Genomic DNA, 16,405 nt, shown 5'->3' with positions numbered 1-16,405 from the left:
AAAATCATAAGCAGAAAAAGAGAGTGGGCCAAAATGTCCCTAGTTGTGTACAAGTTAAAGAATGGTTACTAACCTCTAGACAATCAATCTCTGACAGGTACACTGTCCAAGAAAAACGGGGACCAAAGAGAGAACACTTTTACATTGTATGAGAATTGCCATTAGGTGTTGCCAAAAAAGGCTCTGGGTACAGAGGTGGGGCTTTCCCTGGGAGAAGCAAGTCCTGACTATGGATGTGGGAACCCCGTGTTAGTGTTCACTGAACAGTAGGAATGAACCTCCTTGTAGGAGGTACAAATATGAGAAAAAAAATACTTATTTTTTTCCCTCAATCAGTCCTATTTGGTTGACACCTTTCCCCATATTTAATGACATCCAAAGACTTAAATCTCATATCCTTAAACAAGGAGGCCTGGAGAGGACATGGGGATGAGAGGACATGGAAGACCTGGGAGAAGGTGCCCTCTTCTCATCTGTCTTCCCTACTCAGTCAAGCCCAGTGGTGGTCATCAGCTCCTATACAAATAGCAATGCACCTGGGGAGCGAGATGCCAGGTGCTTCTGATGTTTGGGTGTGAAGCTGCTAGGTTGTATGCATGCTATGCCCCACCATGGTTTTTGAGTGGAGAAGCTGTACCAGGCTTCCTAAAACACCTCCCACCTCCAAAGACCCCTCCTGTGGCCTATCCTGTCTTCAGACCACACAGGCCATGGTGGGCGATATTCTCTGGGGTAGCACAGCTTGCTTAGGTGCCTCTGTGTAAGTCCTTCAGGAGGGATGTATGTGCCATGCTCAATTAGTCGCTACCCAACTCCTCTCTTTGAAATAACCAGAAAAGTCACTTCCTACCTACTGATACTTACATGTATCAGGGCCATGGGGGTCCATCTTAGGGATGAAGGAAATGGGATTTCTAGACAGTGACTCCCAAGGAACTTTTAGGTTTCAAAAAGGAATAATATAAAACCAGGGGAGAGGGGAGGGAGGATGTGGATTGAGGACCTTCCACTTTTTCAAGCGATGGATGCAGACTGGTGGTTGCTACTCTGTTCTGGAACCGGGACCTCACTGCCTACCATTGTGAGACTTCTCACCTGGAAGTGTTTGGAGCTCCTTCACTTCGGCGCATGCACACGATCGCATTGCAGCTCAGGCTGCAGATGGCTCCTCCCCACCATGAGATTTCATTCACTGCCTGCAGGGTGGGTGCACAGGGCTGTGGAGCAACTTAGACACTAACAATTACATGGAGAGTGATCTTGACCTGCCCCCAAGTTCTTTGCTCTGGGGACAAGTGGGGGACATGATGACATCTTGAGAAGGGGTATTTTTAAAGCACCACTTTGTAGGAGCTGTTTCTCTCTTTGGCTGTGCGGTAGAGGCAGGTTGGTGTGGAAAGGTCTCTGACTTCTGGAGTGACGGTGCTCCATCATTGGGAGTACCCCAAGAGGTTTCATCCTTTTGAATGAAGATGAGGCTAAATGTCAGCAAACTTCCACCACGTCTTCTTTGCTTTGTTGCTATAGAAATAGGTTGAAATGGCTTCAAGAAAAGAGCAGTATTCCAAGTCTGTAGGTACTGGAAACAAAACAGAAAATATGCCCGATATATTCTGGATTATAATTATTCTTTTAATTGAATTTTAAAGAAGAGGGGACAGTATCTACTGTTTTGGACCCTTATCTCATGTCAGGCACTAGGAAAACTCTATATTTTCCCCTTAATTTAAGCCTGATAAGACAAGTACCATTGTTATTTCCATTTTACAGAGGAGAGGAATGAGACCCAGAGAAACACGTTTGCTTGTCAAGCAGACTGTGTATCGCAGATCTCCATGCAGATCCAGGCTTTGATTCCAGAGCTTACTCTGTTTTTCTTTTCCCAATAAATTTTATTGTGGATATTTAAGGTATTCAACATGCTGCTATGTGATAAATGTAAATAGCAGGTCACTCCAATGAGACAAACTAACATGACTACCATAGTATTTACCCATTTTTTTTTGGTTGTTGCTGCTTTTAGGACATGAGAAGCTAAAATATAATCATTTAGCAGGAATCCAAAAACAGTGCAATGTTATTACCTGTTGTCCTCGAGTTGTACATTAGATTCTAGACTCATTTGTCCTCGTTATCTGCTACCGTGCAAGCTCTAACCTCCATTGCCTGGTATCCTCTCCACCCCCCACTCCTGCTGCCCCTAGTAACTAATGTTTTATTCTCTATCTGTATATCTGACTCTCTTTAAAATCTCTCCCATCAGTGAGATCATGTAATATATCTTTTGATTTTTTGTGGTGCCTGACTGGTTTTATTCAGAATGTCATCTAGGCTCGTCTATGTGGAGGCAAATGGCAAGATCTCCTTCAAGGCTGGGTCATACTCCATGACATACATATGCCTCGGTGTCTTGCCCATCCACCCCCTGGTGGACACTCAGTCTGACTCATAACTTAGCTATTGCAAATAGCACTCAGTGAACTCAGGAAGGCAGCCTTCTTTATGGGTGGTGTTTTTATCTCCTTTATGAATCTGCCCAGAGGAGACACTGCTTGGTCATATGGTCGTTCCAGTTTTGATTCCTTTAGGAACCACCATACTGTTTTCCAAAAAGGCAGCACCAGCCTCCATCTCCACAAACTGTGCACTGGGATTCCCTTCCCCACATCCTCCCAACACCCATTATCCCTTGACCTTTGACAATAGCATCCTAATAGCCAGGCATTGTGGTTTTGATTGGCATTTCTGTGATGATGAATGATGATGAGCAACTTTTCCTACACCATTGGCTGTTATTAGGTATTCTCTGGAGAAATGCCTGTTCATATTCTTGGCTTATTTTTTAATCAGGTTATTTGCTTTTCTACTATTGAGTGAGGTGAGTCATTTACACATTTTGGATATTAACCTCTTATCAGATATATGTTTGCCAATATTTTTTCCCACTCCATGGGTTACTGTTTAATGTTTTTTTATTGCTTTGCCAAATATTGTCAGTCACAACTCACACTCCTAACTACTGATAGGAACTAACTAACTTTTAGCTGATCTTAATATTATACATTTCAACATAAAGAATCATGATTCTTTCAGGGACCCATGACTCAGATAAATATTAATATTTTTCCATTCCTGCTTTAGACATTCATTAAAGTAAAAATCTCACATGCAATTAAAATTTCCTTTGATCTCTCACCTATTCCATCTTTTTTGTACCCAGGGGTGCTCTATCACTAAACCACATACCACCCAACCTTTATACTTATATTTATAGACAGGGTTTCACATAGTTGCTGAGGCTGGCCTCAAACTTTCAACCCTCCTTCCTCAGCCTCCCCATTTGCTGGGATAATAGGTGTATGCCACCATGCTGGGCTCTGTCCAGGTTTTCGTGTATTTACCAGATGTGTAGACTTTCACATCCATGTTTAGAAATATAGTTTTTGCAACACTCCTGTGAGGGGAGGTATTCTCTTTCTCATTTTATTGACCAGAATTCTAAGGCTTGAGTGACAGACCAAAGATCACGCTGCCTGGATTGGCAGAGGGAGGACTGGATTTTGAGGCCATGGATTCTTCTTTGATGTTCTGAGATATTTTGAATCTTCTCCCTCCCTTGACTGCTAGATTACTTGAGAGTTTAGGTATTTTTCGTATTAGAATTTGGAATGCAGATAGGGAGGATGGTTTGAATAGCTGGTGCTTTATTCATGTCCAAAAGCACTGTAAAAATTTTCCCTTTCCTTATGTTCCTCCCACCCTCATGAACTACGTTCTCAAACCCCACCTCCTCATACGGTTAAGTTGGAGGTTAGGACTTCAACTGAATTGGGGAGTGATACAGACATTCAGACCACAGCAATGCACTTTGTAAGTCTTATGATAAAAAACTGAAGTGGCAGTCTCACGGACAGGGTTAGTGAAAATATCTCATTATTATTGAACCGGAAAGAGCGTTGAGTTCTGGCAAGTGATAGGATCTGATCAATGCTGTCTGATACTTACACTTGAGCAGGGTGTCCTCTCTGCTTTTTTTTTTTTTTTCCTGTGTGCCACTGTAGTCTGCCCCGTCAGGCCTTGGAGCACAGTGAGAAGCAGCTGAATGGTAACCAGGTCAGGGACTGATGCCGAGGTCAGAGGCCAGAGACCCAGCAGGAGTGGGGATGTCAGGAAAAGTCAAGAAAACTGTCCTCCTGCAGCAGATGCCTCAGGCCTGGGTTGGCTCCTGCCAAAGAGTGTGGGGATCCCTCCCTGTCTTACTTAATCCCAGTGCAGCAGGTGGAGATGGTGGTCAGTGCTTCCCTTTCAAGATCACTGGGGATCTGTTTCTGGAAGCACCAGGATAGTGCCAGCGTTATGTAATCGCAGGCACACAGTCTGGGAACCAGAGTGTGGATGCTGAGGGAAGAGCCAGCAGATTCCCGGGCCAGGAGTGGGCCGAAGCTGTTGAGAACCTGAAACCCCTCATGGTGTGCACATGTAACTGAGTTCCCTGGGTCACAGCAGGCAAAGTCCTTGGACCCAGGAAGTCTAGGGACCCTGTATGGAGCCCCTTTCACAGAGACACAGATGTGGGCACCAGCATTGAGTATGGACTGCCAGTTCCCTGATATAGTCCTGATTTCTGGTGGCTTTGGTGGCCTTGGCCATCAAGTCAGTTCAGATATGTGCAACTAAGGTAACCTCAACTAGATTTGTGCTCTTCCTCCATCAAAATGCCTGAACAGTTTCAAGGGCTGGCTTTGAATTCACAGATACTTGGACTTGAGCGCTGGCTGCGTGATCTTAGCTTGCTACATCAACTGACTTGGACTTCAATATCATTTATAGAGCAGGAATTATGTTACTTAGCTCACAGAGCTGTCCTGTGGATTAAGTGACCCAACACAGGCACAACACTTAGCATACAGCTTTGCCCGCTTCAAGCCATCAGTGAAGGGTGGCTAGTAATGCTGTTTCAAAGATGCAGCTATATCTAGCTGGTGGCAGGGGGTGGAATTGCCACCAAAGGAGGTGGCTGTGCAGTGAATGCAGGAGAATGTTACTTCTGCAGTCAGAGCCTTGTGTTTAAATTTCAAGCCATGAGACCCTCAGCAAGTTGCTTAATCTCTGTGCCTTTCTATCTTCATTTGCAAAACTGAAATGATCATACAGCTTTTATAGAATTGTTGTGAGGATGAATTTATAACTTGAAAAAACAAAACGAAAACCTTTACCAGAACTCCTAGCACACAGCAAGCACTTAGTATAACTGCAGTTGCTAATTAATTGTTTTCAATAGTAATTGACAAATAGAGTCAACTGAAAATAGAATGTGGTGTTTCATAAAGAGCTTCCCTCATTGAAAGTACCCAGTTGGAAAGTAGTTGGAAAGTGGAGTATTTGGAGGCTTTGGATGTTAAAGATGATGGGAACATTGTACCCACCAAACTCCCTTCCCACTGAGACAAAAACTATGATGTCATGGCGGCTTATGTTCAAATCCTGACACTCTCAGTCACTAGCTATGTGATCCTGTGCAAGTCATTTAAATTCTCTAGGCCTCAGGTAGGCCACTTACTTGTAAAATGGAACCAAAGTATATGGTCATTATGAAGATTAGAAGGCTTCCATATGAAGTGTCTGGGATGTCAGTTTATTCCAAACCTTATGCTCTTCCCCTCCCTCCCTTCCTTCCTGATTTCCCTCTCCTGGTCCTTTTCTTTTTTCCCCTTCCCTCCCACTTTCTGTCACTCAAAGGAGAAGCCACAATGAGCCTCCTTCGCTTTAGCACTTCCTTTAGGTCCCTGCCTTCGAGCTGGCTCGTGACTGTGAGGGGTGACCTTGCATTGTAAGGTGTTTGGGGGTTTCCACGTGTGTCTGTTGAGAACGCTTTCTGGTGACGATCTGTGAGCCCAGCAGTGATGGTGTGCTGATGTGTCACTCGCCTGGTGCTTTTGACTTACTAAGATGCCAAACACCACTGCCCGGCTGTGCCCCAATCACTTGCGAGCCCTGCAGACTCGCCGTGGCCATCAGTGCTGCCTCTTTTATGAGAGGACTTCGTGCGTGTGGATTTCTGCTGATGAATCGTTGATATTCCCATGAAGAGAAGAATCCTTTAAAATTCTTGTCTCTCTACCTGTCCCTGAACTTAGCTGTTTTTAAATGACTGAGTTGAACAAATTCACATTTTAGGCACCATTTGTTGCTGTTAGAACTGTCAATATTATTTTGGGATGTTTGCCAAAATCCCTGAGACTTCCTGTGCCCCTGCAGCAGGAGTTGAAATCATGAACCTGGCCCCCAGGCCAGCAGGTAACAGGTGAGGGAGGAGCAGAGGCTGGTGGGTGGGCAGCTCCTGTTCTCTCTGACGAGTCCCTGACCATGGTGGCCAGAGGAATGAGGACGCTGACCAGCATCACTGAGGCTCCTAGTTCGGCAACAGGAAGGGATTTACATCTTAAATGAGAATTCATACCCCATTTGAATCAAATGTATGATATGTCAAGATCATTGTATTGTCTTGAGCAGCTAAAAAAAAAAAAAACATAAAAAAAAATTCCTGTGTCCTTCCCCGCTGTATCTTTAGTTGTCGCTTTGAGTTGTTGGCAACCAATCAGACTGATTTCAAAGACAAGAGCTTCCAGACTTTGTAACAAAGGCCTCAGGCAGTTTGCAGTGATAAACAGAGAGAACCAAAGCAAAGCAAAGCAAAACAAAAATGCCAGCAACAAACCTGTAAGAGTAAATGAGAGAACTGTTTCTTTGTTTTCTCTTTGCAGACTGGTATAGGGGATACCTCATAAAGCATAAAATGTTACAGGTAAGGTCACTTTCTTTCCCTTTGGGACAGTACTGCATGTCTTCAGCCACCACCCCACCTGGGCAGCTCTCGCCCAGCCTGGCTCCTCAGCAAGCTGAGCCTGTCCCTCCTCGCTGCCCCGTGCTCTCTGACCTCCCTCTGGCCCCTATACCTTGGCCCCAGCTCTGCTGGCCGCCTCTCCTGGTCTCTGGTGCTGCCCCTCCCTGCAGCCTTCTCTGATGCTACTTGCATTTGAATTGCACTCTCCCTCCCCATTAGTTCCTGTGGGATGGTGCCGTTTCTATTTGACATCTGTTTTCTACTGCTGTCCTTTAGAGTTTGGGACATTCCTTTGTCCTCCTCTGCATGATGTAGAAAGGGCAGGCTGGGTCTCCCTTTGAGGCTTCTCTTACTCCTGCCTCACCTGACTCCATCCTCTCATCTCCTCGAGAGCAGGTACCTGCCTTGCCCATTACGTTTTCTCTCCTGGAGTCTAGCACAGTGACCAGGTGACCCAGTGTGCATTCTGCTTGGTTTTACTGAGGACTTTCTGAGCAACTGATAAGTTTCTCTTGTTAGCTGAGCTTATGCAGCAAGAGCACAATAGAGGCTCTTTCTTCTTCCCGACATGCTGAGCTGGGAGGCCCCATCCTACTCTACTCTCCCAAAGAACAACAAAGCAAAACCAGGGAACAGGTCTCAGATCCAGCCAGCCCACAGGACTGTTAGCTCAGGGCCAGCTGCTCCTGACGGCGAAGGATGCAGCTCTCCTGAAACTGGGCAGGTCGGGAAGAAGCACAGGGTCTCATCTCACTGAAGGCAGTGGCTCTGATAGCTTTTCTGCCAAGACTGCCATCTTCTCCCCTGAGAGTGTGAGCATCCAGGATGGGGTTGAAGCACCCTTCGGGACCGAGGGGTTTTGTGGAATCTAAAACAACTAGACCTAAACATATGGATCTAGAATCCAACCCTGCTCGGACGCTGAGAAGATTCCTTTAAGGTTTTATGGTTTTAAAAGTCAGTCACTGGCTTTTGACAAAAGCCATGAAGACCTTGGTGAGTCTCTCGGGGGATATGTCCTTTCATTTCATTTGATTTTGTCTCCAACAGGGCATCTTTCCCAAGTCTTTCATCCACATCAAGGAAGTGACTGTCGAGAAAAGAAGGTACCTGCTGCTCTTCGCCATGCTTGACCCTGGCTCGTGGCTGCCGCTGTCCTATTTGTTGCCTTTACAACTGACTTGGCAGATGTGCAGGATGCACAGCTCGGCTCTTTCGGTGCCTCTGTCTGTGCCTCTTTTCCTGGCTTCGTGGGAGAGCTAATCTAAACTGCTTGGGTTCAGATCTGACTCTAGGGGGGATTAGTCAGTCTGGAGGAGCCAACTTTTCCTTGGCAGTTGCTTTAGAATCTTATTGAAATGGACTAATCTTGCATATTGAGCACGAGGAGCCCACCCTGCTGAAGGGGGACAATGGAAGGAAGTCCCTTCTTGTATTTGCATAATGTAATTGGCATGGCTGTTGCCTGTGATGTCAGGAAAGCTCTCAGCAGCTGTAGCTTAATGTACATCTACCCACATCTTATTAAAACCTGGATCCTAATTTCATGCCACTCTCTTTCTCACCCTAAATAGAAATACTGAGAACATCATTCCTGCAGAAATTCCTCTGGCACAAGAAGTGACAACGACACTTTGGGAATGGGGGAGCATCTGGAGACAGCTCTATGTGGTAAGACTCAACCCTGCTGCCCGGGACAGGAGCTTCTTGTGACTTTCATTTTATTTTAAGTTTAGCATTTAGCTTTGAGTGGGCCGGCCAAGGTGGCTTTGTGATGTAGCAGAGCACACACTACCATGTATGAGGACATCACGGCCCAGAAGGGTTAAGCAGCTTTCTCGAAGCTACACAGCTAAGCTAGTGACAGATTCTTAATAAATGGGTCCTGATGTGATCCTTATGGTTTTTGTTTTGTGGTGCTGGGGATGGAACTCAGGACCTCGGGTATGTTGGCCAGGGCTCTACCAAGGAGATACACATCCAGTCCCTCGCATTTTAAACTAGTGCAAAAGTTGTTGAATTCAGGTTTGCATATAAATCATCTTGATATCTATAAAAAGATAAAACTTCTTCTGATGGGGCTTAGCGATCCACATGTTTATCAACCCAGGGCATCAGATTTGGTATTCTCCTAACAGTGCCTTGGGAATCAGTGCTCTCATATATTAATTAACTGATGGCTATTGTCCCAAGATCTATGAAGAAGCTTCGACCCTGAAAAAACAAAGAGCACATCATGAGGGTGTTTCCCCTGTTTTGAAGCAAATCTAATTTAAAATCTTTCTTTGATGCTCCACAGCTCCTAATGAGAGCAATTAGCTATGCAGGCTCTTAAGCTGAATGAAAACAGTCAGTGGAGGCTGCTGCATGTTCTTTGCTGCACTGGGCACACCTTGCTGGCGTGTGTGGCCATTTGTAGGCCACCTGTAATGGTCTTAAATGCTGAAACCCACATGGACATTTCAGAATGCTATGATTGGCCCTACCAATACTATAAGCTTCCTAAATGTCGTCAGGAAAATTTAGTGAGTGTAGTCCATTTTTTCATTACCATCATGAAATACCTGAGGGAAGATACTTTATAAAGAAAGTAGGTCTAATGTGGCTCTTAGTGCATGCCCTTGGTGGTGACCTTCTTGCTTCCAGAGTCCCAGGTGGGCACAGAGTATCTACATGGCAAGAAATAGGGCATGGGCATGTAGAGGTTTCTGTCTGGGTTTTCTCTCTCTTCTTTTAAAGCCACCTGGATTCAATCATGGCCTTCTTTTATCCTAATCACTTCCCAAAGGCTCCACCTCTAAACCCCACAGTCAGGTGAAGTTTCCACCTCTCAGCATCTTACAATGAGGATTAAATTTTAATACTTGAAACCTTTGAGGGACACCGATCATATTCTAGTCATAGCAGGGGATGAAGGGTCTGCTTGCAGCTAAAATGATTTCCTGTTCGTCTCCACTTCCTCTTTCAAAACATCCATACACCTGTACCGTGGAGGCTTGGCACTTTCCACTAAGAAATATTTGACCAGCTAGTCCCTCATGCCTTTCACTCCAGGGAGCAAATCCTTTAACCTCTATTGTTTCAGTATCACCTCCATGGTTTGTGCCATCTCTGCACGCCACCTGTGTCATATTTGCTTCACACCTAGATTGGATCCCTTTTTTGGTAGACAGTTTAGATGACTTATTTAGATAGTTAGATAATTTGCATAAAGAACTCAGTAGTGTGCTGCACCATCCCAACCCCAGCTGGGGCCCTGTCATGCCGTTCAGTGGGTGCTGCCCCTAGAGTTGGCAGAAACTCCATGGGTTTAAAGGCCCATGAGTTTGCCCTCACTTCAGATGCCAGCTCCGAGGCTGCCACATTTCTGTCAGACTTGGCTACAATTCAGGGACTCCTGATACTTGTCCCTGCCTGGGTGCCCTCCCCTGCCTCACCTAGGCCCCACAATCCTTAGAACATCTCCCAGATCTCAGGAAACTGCTCTGCCCACGACGGCCATGTCATTATAAGAGAGATAATTCAGGAAGAACCAAATGGAGGAGATATGTAGGGCAAGGAACATGGGTCACATAGCTTCCTTGTTCTCTCTGGGTGCATCACCATCCCACCACCTGGAAGCTCCTCGAACTGGTGGGGTATGGATCAAAGTCGCACTACGTGGTCAGAATTCATCAAGTCACTGGCCACTGGTGGTTGAACTCCAGCCCCAGCCACTCCATCCAAGTGAGGGTGACCGGGAGGAAGGAGAGTAGGGCTGAAAGTACGACTCTCGAATCCATTATATATCCTGCAGCTATTGAGGGGGCCACCCAAAGTTGTTCCATTAGAATAAACTCAGGTAGCCTTTGACAATAAAGAGGTGTTCCTGTAACTCTGCCTCCTTTGAGGGTATTTGGAGCATAGCACCAGGCACCAGGGACAAAGACCAAATGTGTGTGGATTTTATTATGCCACGTGCTCTTTCTCTAGTAGAAAGCCCAAAGGGTCTGGCATGATTGGAAAAACATCATTCAAATACATTCAGGGAAAGCGAGACAGGGCTGCTAGGTGCTTACTGCAGTGCCCAAGGAAGCTCTGAGGGCCAGGCCTTCTCTCTCTGTTAAAAAAAAGAAAGTAACGAACTGTAAGGGGTATGAGGCATCTTGCCATGGAACTGCATCCTCTTCCCTGCCCCTGTAAACAGAAGGATGGCGGGGAGAGTGGAGGAGAGTCACCGGGTGGGCCAGTGTCATCTGGGGCTGTATTTTGCACCACCCAAAGTCGTCATGCATCCTGCAGGTCCACACCCACACTCCGCTTCAGGGAGTACTGCCATCTCACTGCCTTAAGGACCTGAGCTCTGGGACCTCCCTATAGCAGATCCCCCTGGCATTTCTGTTGAACAAGCCACCTTTGTCAATGAGTCAGAAGTCGCCCTTTCTTTAACTAGGAAGTGATTGGGGTTGTGACTTCTGCTGTTGAGAACCCCACAGGTCCGGGGAGCAAATATGTGCACAGCTGAGCTCACCATCCTATCCTCAGTTGCTGGCTGGGGCTGGAGCAGGTCAGAGCCGGGCCCCGAATAGCTGCCCGACCCTTGGCACTGCTCACCAAGTGCCCGCAGCACAGGTCATTAGGGATCATTTCCTTGTTTCCTGTCCTAGACCAGCAAAAAGGAGCGCTTCCTGCAAGTGCAGTCCATGATGTACGACCTGATGGAGTGGAGGTCCCAGCTCCTCTCGGGGACGCTGCCCAAGGACGAGCTGAAGGAGCTGAAGCAGAAAGTCACGTCCAAGATCGACTATGGCAACAAGTAACCTCTTGTGCCCCAGAAAAGCCACTTTCTTCCTGGCCACCCTCCTTCTTCTGTCTCCCTCCTGAGAAGCTTGGTTTCATTTTTAGATGCGTGTTCGCCACTTTCTATTTGGGAGATGGCGGTTACCAGGGGCCCTGCCTGTGTGCCTTTGTTATCACCCCCGGGGACCCAGGGACATGCAGGCAGAGCCGGCTTGCTTATGCAGGGCTTATTAGCAGGTGGAGAGATTTAGGACACTCATTTAACCTAGTTCCGAGGGATCGGGAGCAAAGTCACGCTGGTCGCTTTCAGCTTCGTCGTCATTTTATCCCTGCATTTACAAAACGCTCCTTTAAATCCCAGTGTGAGACTTGAAGCCTCTTCTCCCATCCTAAATTATCCAAGCCACATGCCACCAACTAACTCACAGGCACAGTGACCAAAGTATTTTCCAGAAAGGGGAAGGCAAGCAGGCATTGGTTGGCCTTTGAATGAAGTTACGGAGAAAGCAAAATAGAGAAAACAAAGTAATTCTTTGAGGCAGGGTGACCACTGCTAATAATAGCTGTGACATTATTGTCATACTTGATCTGAGTTTATTTTGCACAGGGTTTTGTATTAAGTGTTTTCCATGTGTTGTCTCATTTAATTCTTCCAATGGCTCGACGGGGCATGTGGTTTGATTATCCCAGGGTCTGGGCTGAGGAAATGGAGGCTCTCAGTTAAGTGACTTGTGAAGAGTTCCACAGCTAGTAAATGGCAGAACCAGAATGCGGACATGGGCAGTCTGTCCAGAGTCTCTGGGCCTGGCCACTCTGCAATGTGGATGGCGTTTGAGAACTAGGGCTCCCTGCCTTGTGTTTCCCGATTGCCCTCCAAGCTCTGCTCATGTGTTCAGTCATTCAAACAGCAAGCATGTGGGGAGCACTTATGGTCAGGCTGATCTCCTGTGAGATGTTGGGGCTGCAGAAACTAAAGTCCCTACCCGCTAAGAGATCACTAGCCACTTAGGAGTAAGTTGTGAGTTGACATGAACTGTGCCAAGTTTGATGGCTTCGGAAGCAAAGGAGCTCTTACTACGACTTGAAGTCAAGGGAGGCTACCTGGAGGAGATGGCCCCTAAGGGGTGGTTGGCTAAGAAGGAGAGTGCCCGGCATGTCAGGAGGCTGCAGGGTGGGCCAGGAGCCTGGAACACTGGGCTGAGGGGAGGTCGGGAAGCCCACCCAATGGGAATGCCAGGAGATTTCCCCAGCAGCCAGGATTTCTTGCCCTTGCTGTGTGCCCTAGGGAGAGGAGCCAAAGAAGAAAGTCAATGAGTCCAACTTAGAGCACTTCCCACACCAGGACACAGTCCCTCCATGGTCCCCTATTGGCTTCTGGCAAGTGTGTTCAGATCTGCTTATAAGGCACGTCATCCCCAAGTGACAGGAAGGATTTGCCATGCAGCAGCTGCTGCCGGCGATGTGATGGCATCTTTAGAGGAGCACAGTTGCAGTTAGGAGTCAGGGTCACATCTGTGACCTTCATATGCTATTTCCTCCATCAGGACTCCCGACAAGCAGGACCAGGGAGGAAGGACTTGGTCGCTGCTCTTAGGAAGCCCTCCCCAATTTCCTGCCCTCAGGTGCAGCTGTGTCAGGTGCGCCTAACCCTTGGCACCTGGGCAGCAGTCACCTCCCTCAAACTCTGCCTCTTTGCTGCCCCAGGGGGCTCCTCTGAGACCCTGACTGCCTAGCTCACCCCATGGCCTGTGCCTGGGACAGGGTCTGCAACAGTGGGTGTGCACGGAGCGGTACCCAAATGGGTGGTGAGGAGGAGGGGAAGGAGAGGCTGCCTTAACCCAGGCCTTCCTCCTTGCCACCTCCCTGCCCAGCCCTGAGCTTTCAGTTCCAGTCAGCGTCCTCTGGGGAAGTGAGAGATGCCCTGCCGCTGAGGTTGGGGGCCCCACCAAGGGGCCCCTTGCTTCTGCTTCTCTTCCCTGTCCACTTCAGCGGCAAGTGAGACAGAACTGGGCACATTACCATTGGCCTGGCATCTTGGGGCCTCAGAGCTTCACTATGGGATGTGAAAGCCCGGAGGCCCAGAGTCTGGGCAGAGCTGCAGCGGCAGTCGGAGGAGCCCTGGAGCAGGTTCAGCTCAGCCCTGAGCTGAGTCCTGGAGGAGAGGTTAGGGTCAGCCTATTCTCTCCTTCAGCTCTTTTGTTGCACACCTGGTAGGGTCCAAGGGGACAGAGGTAAATAAAATATGGCCTCTATTTTTAAGGACAACAGCTATTAGGAGAGCAAGCAGGGAGAGCTGGTGATAACTTACTGGGTGTTCTCCGCACACCAGGTGCTAGCTTTTAAGTACTTTCCATCTATTAGCTCAGTTCCTTAGTACCATGACTTTACGAGGTATTCTTCCTATTTCTCAGAGAAAGAAGCTCACAGAATAATTGGGAGCTTTGGCCCAAGAGGCAGTGGGATTTGAACGAGGGAGCACAGATACAGAGTTCCTGGGTGCAGCCCAATGTGGCTCTGTGGGTCAGTGAAGGGAGGCACTTCAAGAAGGCAGGGAGCATGGACAAAAGGCCCGAGGAGGCAGGGCGAGGGTGACACTGCCCAGAATCTGACTGGAGAAATGGTGGAGAGAGAGAGAGAGAGAGAGAGAGAGAGAGAGAGAGAGAGGCAGACAGGAAGGGAAGGTAGACAGGGCCTGGACACTTGAGGACCGAGGGCCAAGTGTTGAACTTTGGACCTACTCTGAGTGCAATAAGGAGCCACAGCAAGAGCCACTCTGTTTTCATTACCTTTTTTACTTTTCAAAATGCTAAAAGTGGGAGCTTCTTTCTCACCCTCATCTTGGATTCATTTGATCACTTTCTTGAACAGAGAAGAGCCACAGGGCGACTTCCTGAAGAGAACATGTCAAACTGCTCCCTCCCCACACCAACAGCTGCGGAGCTCAGGGCGGTGGTGGCTGTTGAAGAACGGCCTCTCCTGACCTCGGCCCCAGCGATGCCGTCAATCTTGCCACGACTGTTAAAGCTTCCAAAATTCCAGGCGAGGCTGGTAATGGACAGACTCTTTGGTATCCAAGGAGTGAGGAATCCTCAAATGACTTCTCCAAATCCCAAGATAGCCGGATCCTAGGAGGATGTTTTATTCATGCATTTTAGAACCAAATCCACTTTGATAAATTTTGAAGAGAAAGAGCTAGAGAGATCTGGGCATTAAATTATGTATCGGCTCTGCTCCATCTTTTCCGAGGTCACAGGCACCTCTGCTCAGCATGAGCTGCATGCGTTTGTCCCCCCCTGAGCATCCTGGGTGGGAGCGTGGCGCTGCAGCATTCTGAGTCACATCTCTTTGGGAATTAATTTCCTAATGAGGGTGGACAAATGGGCGCTCCTTTGCTCCCTTCCACTTGCATTTTGATGAGATGAGAGATGTGCTTCTCAATTTGATTCTCAAATAAGAGATGAAGACCTGGTCTCCTTCATTTGTCCTTGCTGCCCTTCTGGAGTCTGGTACCAGGTGGAGGTGCCCAGCACCTCTGTGAGCCACCTCCCCTACCTGTACATATGGGCAGCTAGGGTTCTGCCACTCGATGCCAAATGCAAGAGCAGCTTCAAGTTAACACCACCGTAACCCACCTGCCCTCCCAACCCAACCCATAACTGCTCCCGGGCTCCTCCTATCCAGGAAGGATCTTCAGAAGTTAGGAGTGCAAACCGCATGCTGGTCTTTACTAGCTCTGTGATCTTGAGCAAACTAATCAGCCCTCCCCCTGCCCTGCCCCGTCCCCAGTCTGAATGTTACAGCATTGCCAGGAAGATTAAAAGCGTTGTCACATGTAAAATATTTAACATACGCGAACTTATCCTAACTGCTTTGTGAGTGTTTGCTGTCAGCATTGCTGATGCCAATCAGAATGAGACATGCTGCTGAAACAGATCAATATCTAACAAGCTCGTGGTCTGCAAGTCCAGCGGCTGAAGAGCAGCCATGGGTGACAATCAATATATCTGAGATTGCTTTCTCCCATGGCTATTTTCAAATTTTTATTGAATACTAGTTGGGAACGTGTGTTTGTGTGTGTGTGTGTGTGTGTGTGTGTGTGTGTGTGTTTATAAACAGTAAGCACGTGGAGATAAGCACATTTGTCTTATCCTGCCTTTGTCCCCCCCTGCCTTCCCAGCCCTGACGCCCCCCTCTCTCACAGATGACCCTTATTGGTCGTGTGCTCCTTTTTCGTCCAGATCTTTCCCTGTTCTTTATTACTTTTATACACATACCCATGTGACACATCCGGCCTGGTTTTTGTTGTTGTTGTTGTTTTATTGTTTGATTTTTTTTCCACATAAAATACACTGCCATCTTTCTGTACTTTTTTTCCCTCTGATACATTTATGTCATTAAACACATCAAAATTACATAATCCTTTTAAGCCCTCCATCTTCCATCACAGTTCAGCCATTTCTCTTTTGAGACACACACAAACACACACACACACACACACTTTAACACTTTAACACTTTGCTGATGTAAACTGTGCTGTGACACACACCCCTGTTGCATGCACGCTGGGTGTTCTTCCTGCTGTGACATCACAGGAAATACCACATTGGAGCACTTTATGGTATGCCCTGCCCTGAGAGTGGGTGCAGCACAGATCTGCACCCAAAGCTGTGTCCCAGGCCATCTGTGTGCAGCGTGTCTCTGTGACCATGAGGTCCTCAACTGCTTGAGCTTCCTGCTAAACACTTCTCACCAGCATCCTGCAGGCCTTCCTGATCTCTGTTC

At 47.5% G+C, this 16,405-nt stretch overlaps 1 protein-coding gene across 3 annotated transcripts in view; it reads left to right on the top strand.

The window, feature by feature from the left end:
* The window catches only part of Dock2 (dedicator of cytokinesis 2), a 400,432-nt gene that overhangs the window by 17,585 nt on the left and 366,442 nt on the right, over nucleotides 1-16,405 (top strand). For all 3 annotated transcript variants that reach the window (XM_027938544.3, XM_071611997.1, XM_034636841.2), the window contains exons 3-6: nucleotides 6,765-6,805; nucleotides 7,895-7,950; nucleotides 8,419-8,515; nucleotides 11,491-11,639. In XM_027938544.3, the coding sequence (XP_027794345.1) occupies nucleotides 6,765-6,805; nucleotides 7,895-7,950; nucleotides 8,419-8,515; nucleotides 11,491-11,639 (343 nt within the window). The remainder of the gene's footprint in view (nucleotides 1-6,764; nucleotides 6,806-7,894; nucleotides 7,951-8,418; nucleotides 8,516-11,490; nucleotides 11,640-16,405) is intronic.

Source organism: Marmota flaviventris, chromosome 5 (assembly GCF_047511675.1).
Source record: "Marmota flaviventris isolate mMarFla1 chromosome 5, mMarFla1.hap1, whole genome shotgun sequence".
In the NCBI taxonomy this organism is placed as follows: domain Eukaryota; kingdom Metazoa; phylum Chordata; class Mammalia; order Rodentia; family Sciuridae; genus Marmota; species Marmota flaviventris.
The sequence above is the reverse complement of the archived record's forward strand: the minus strand, read 5'-3'. Positions and strand labels throughout refer to the sequence as shown.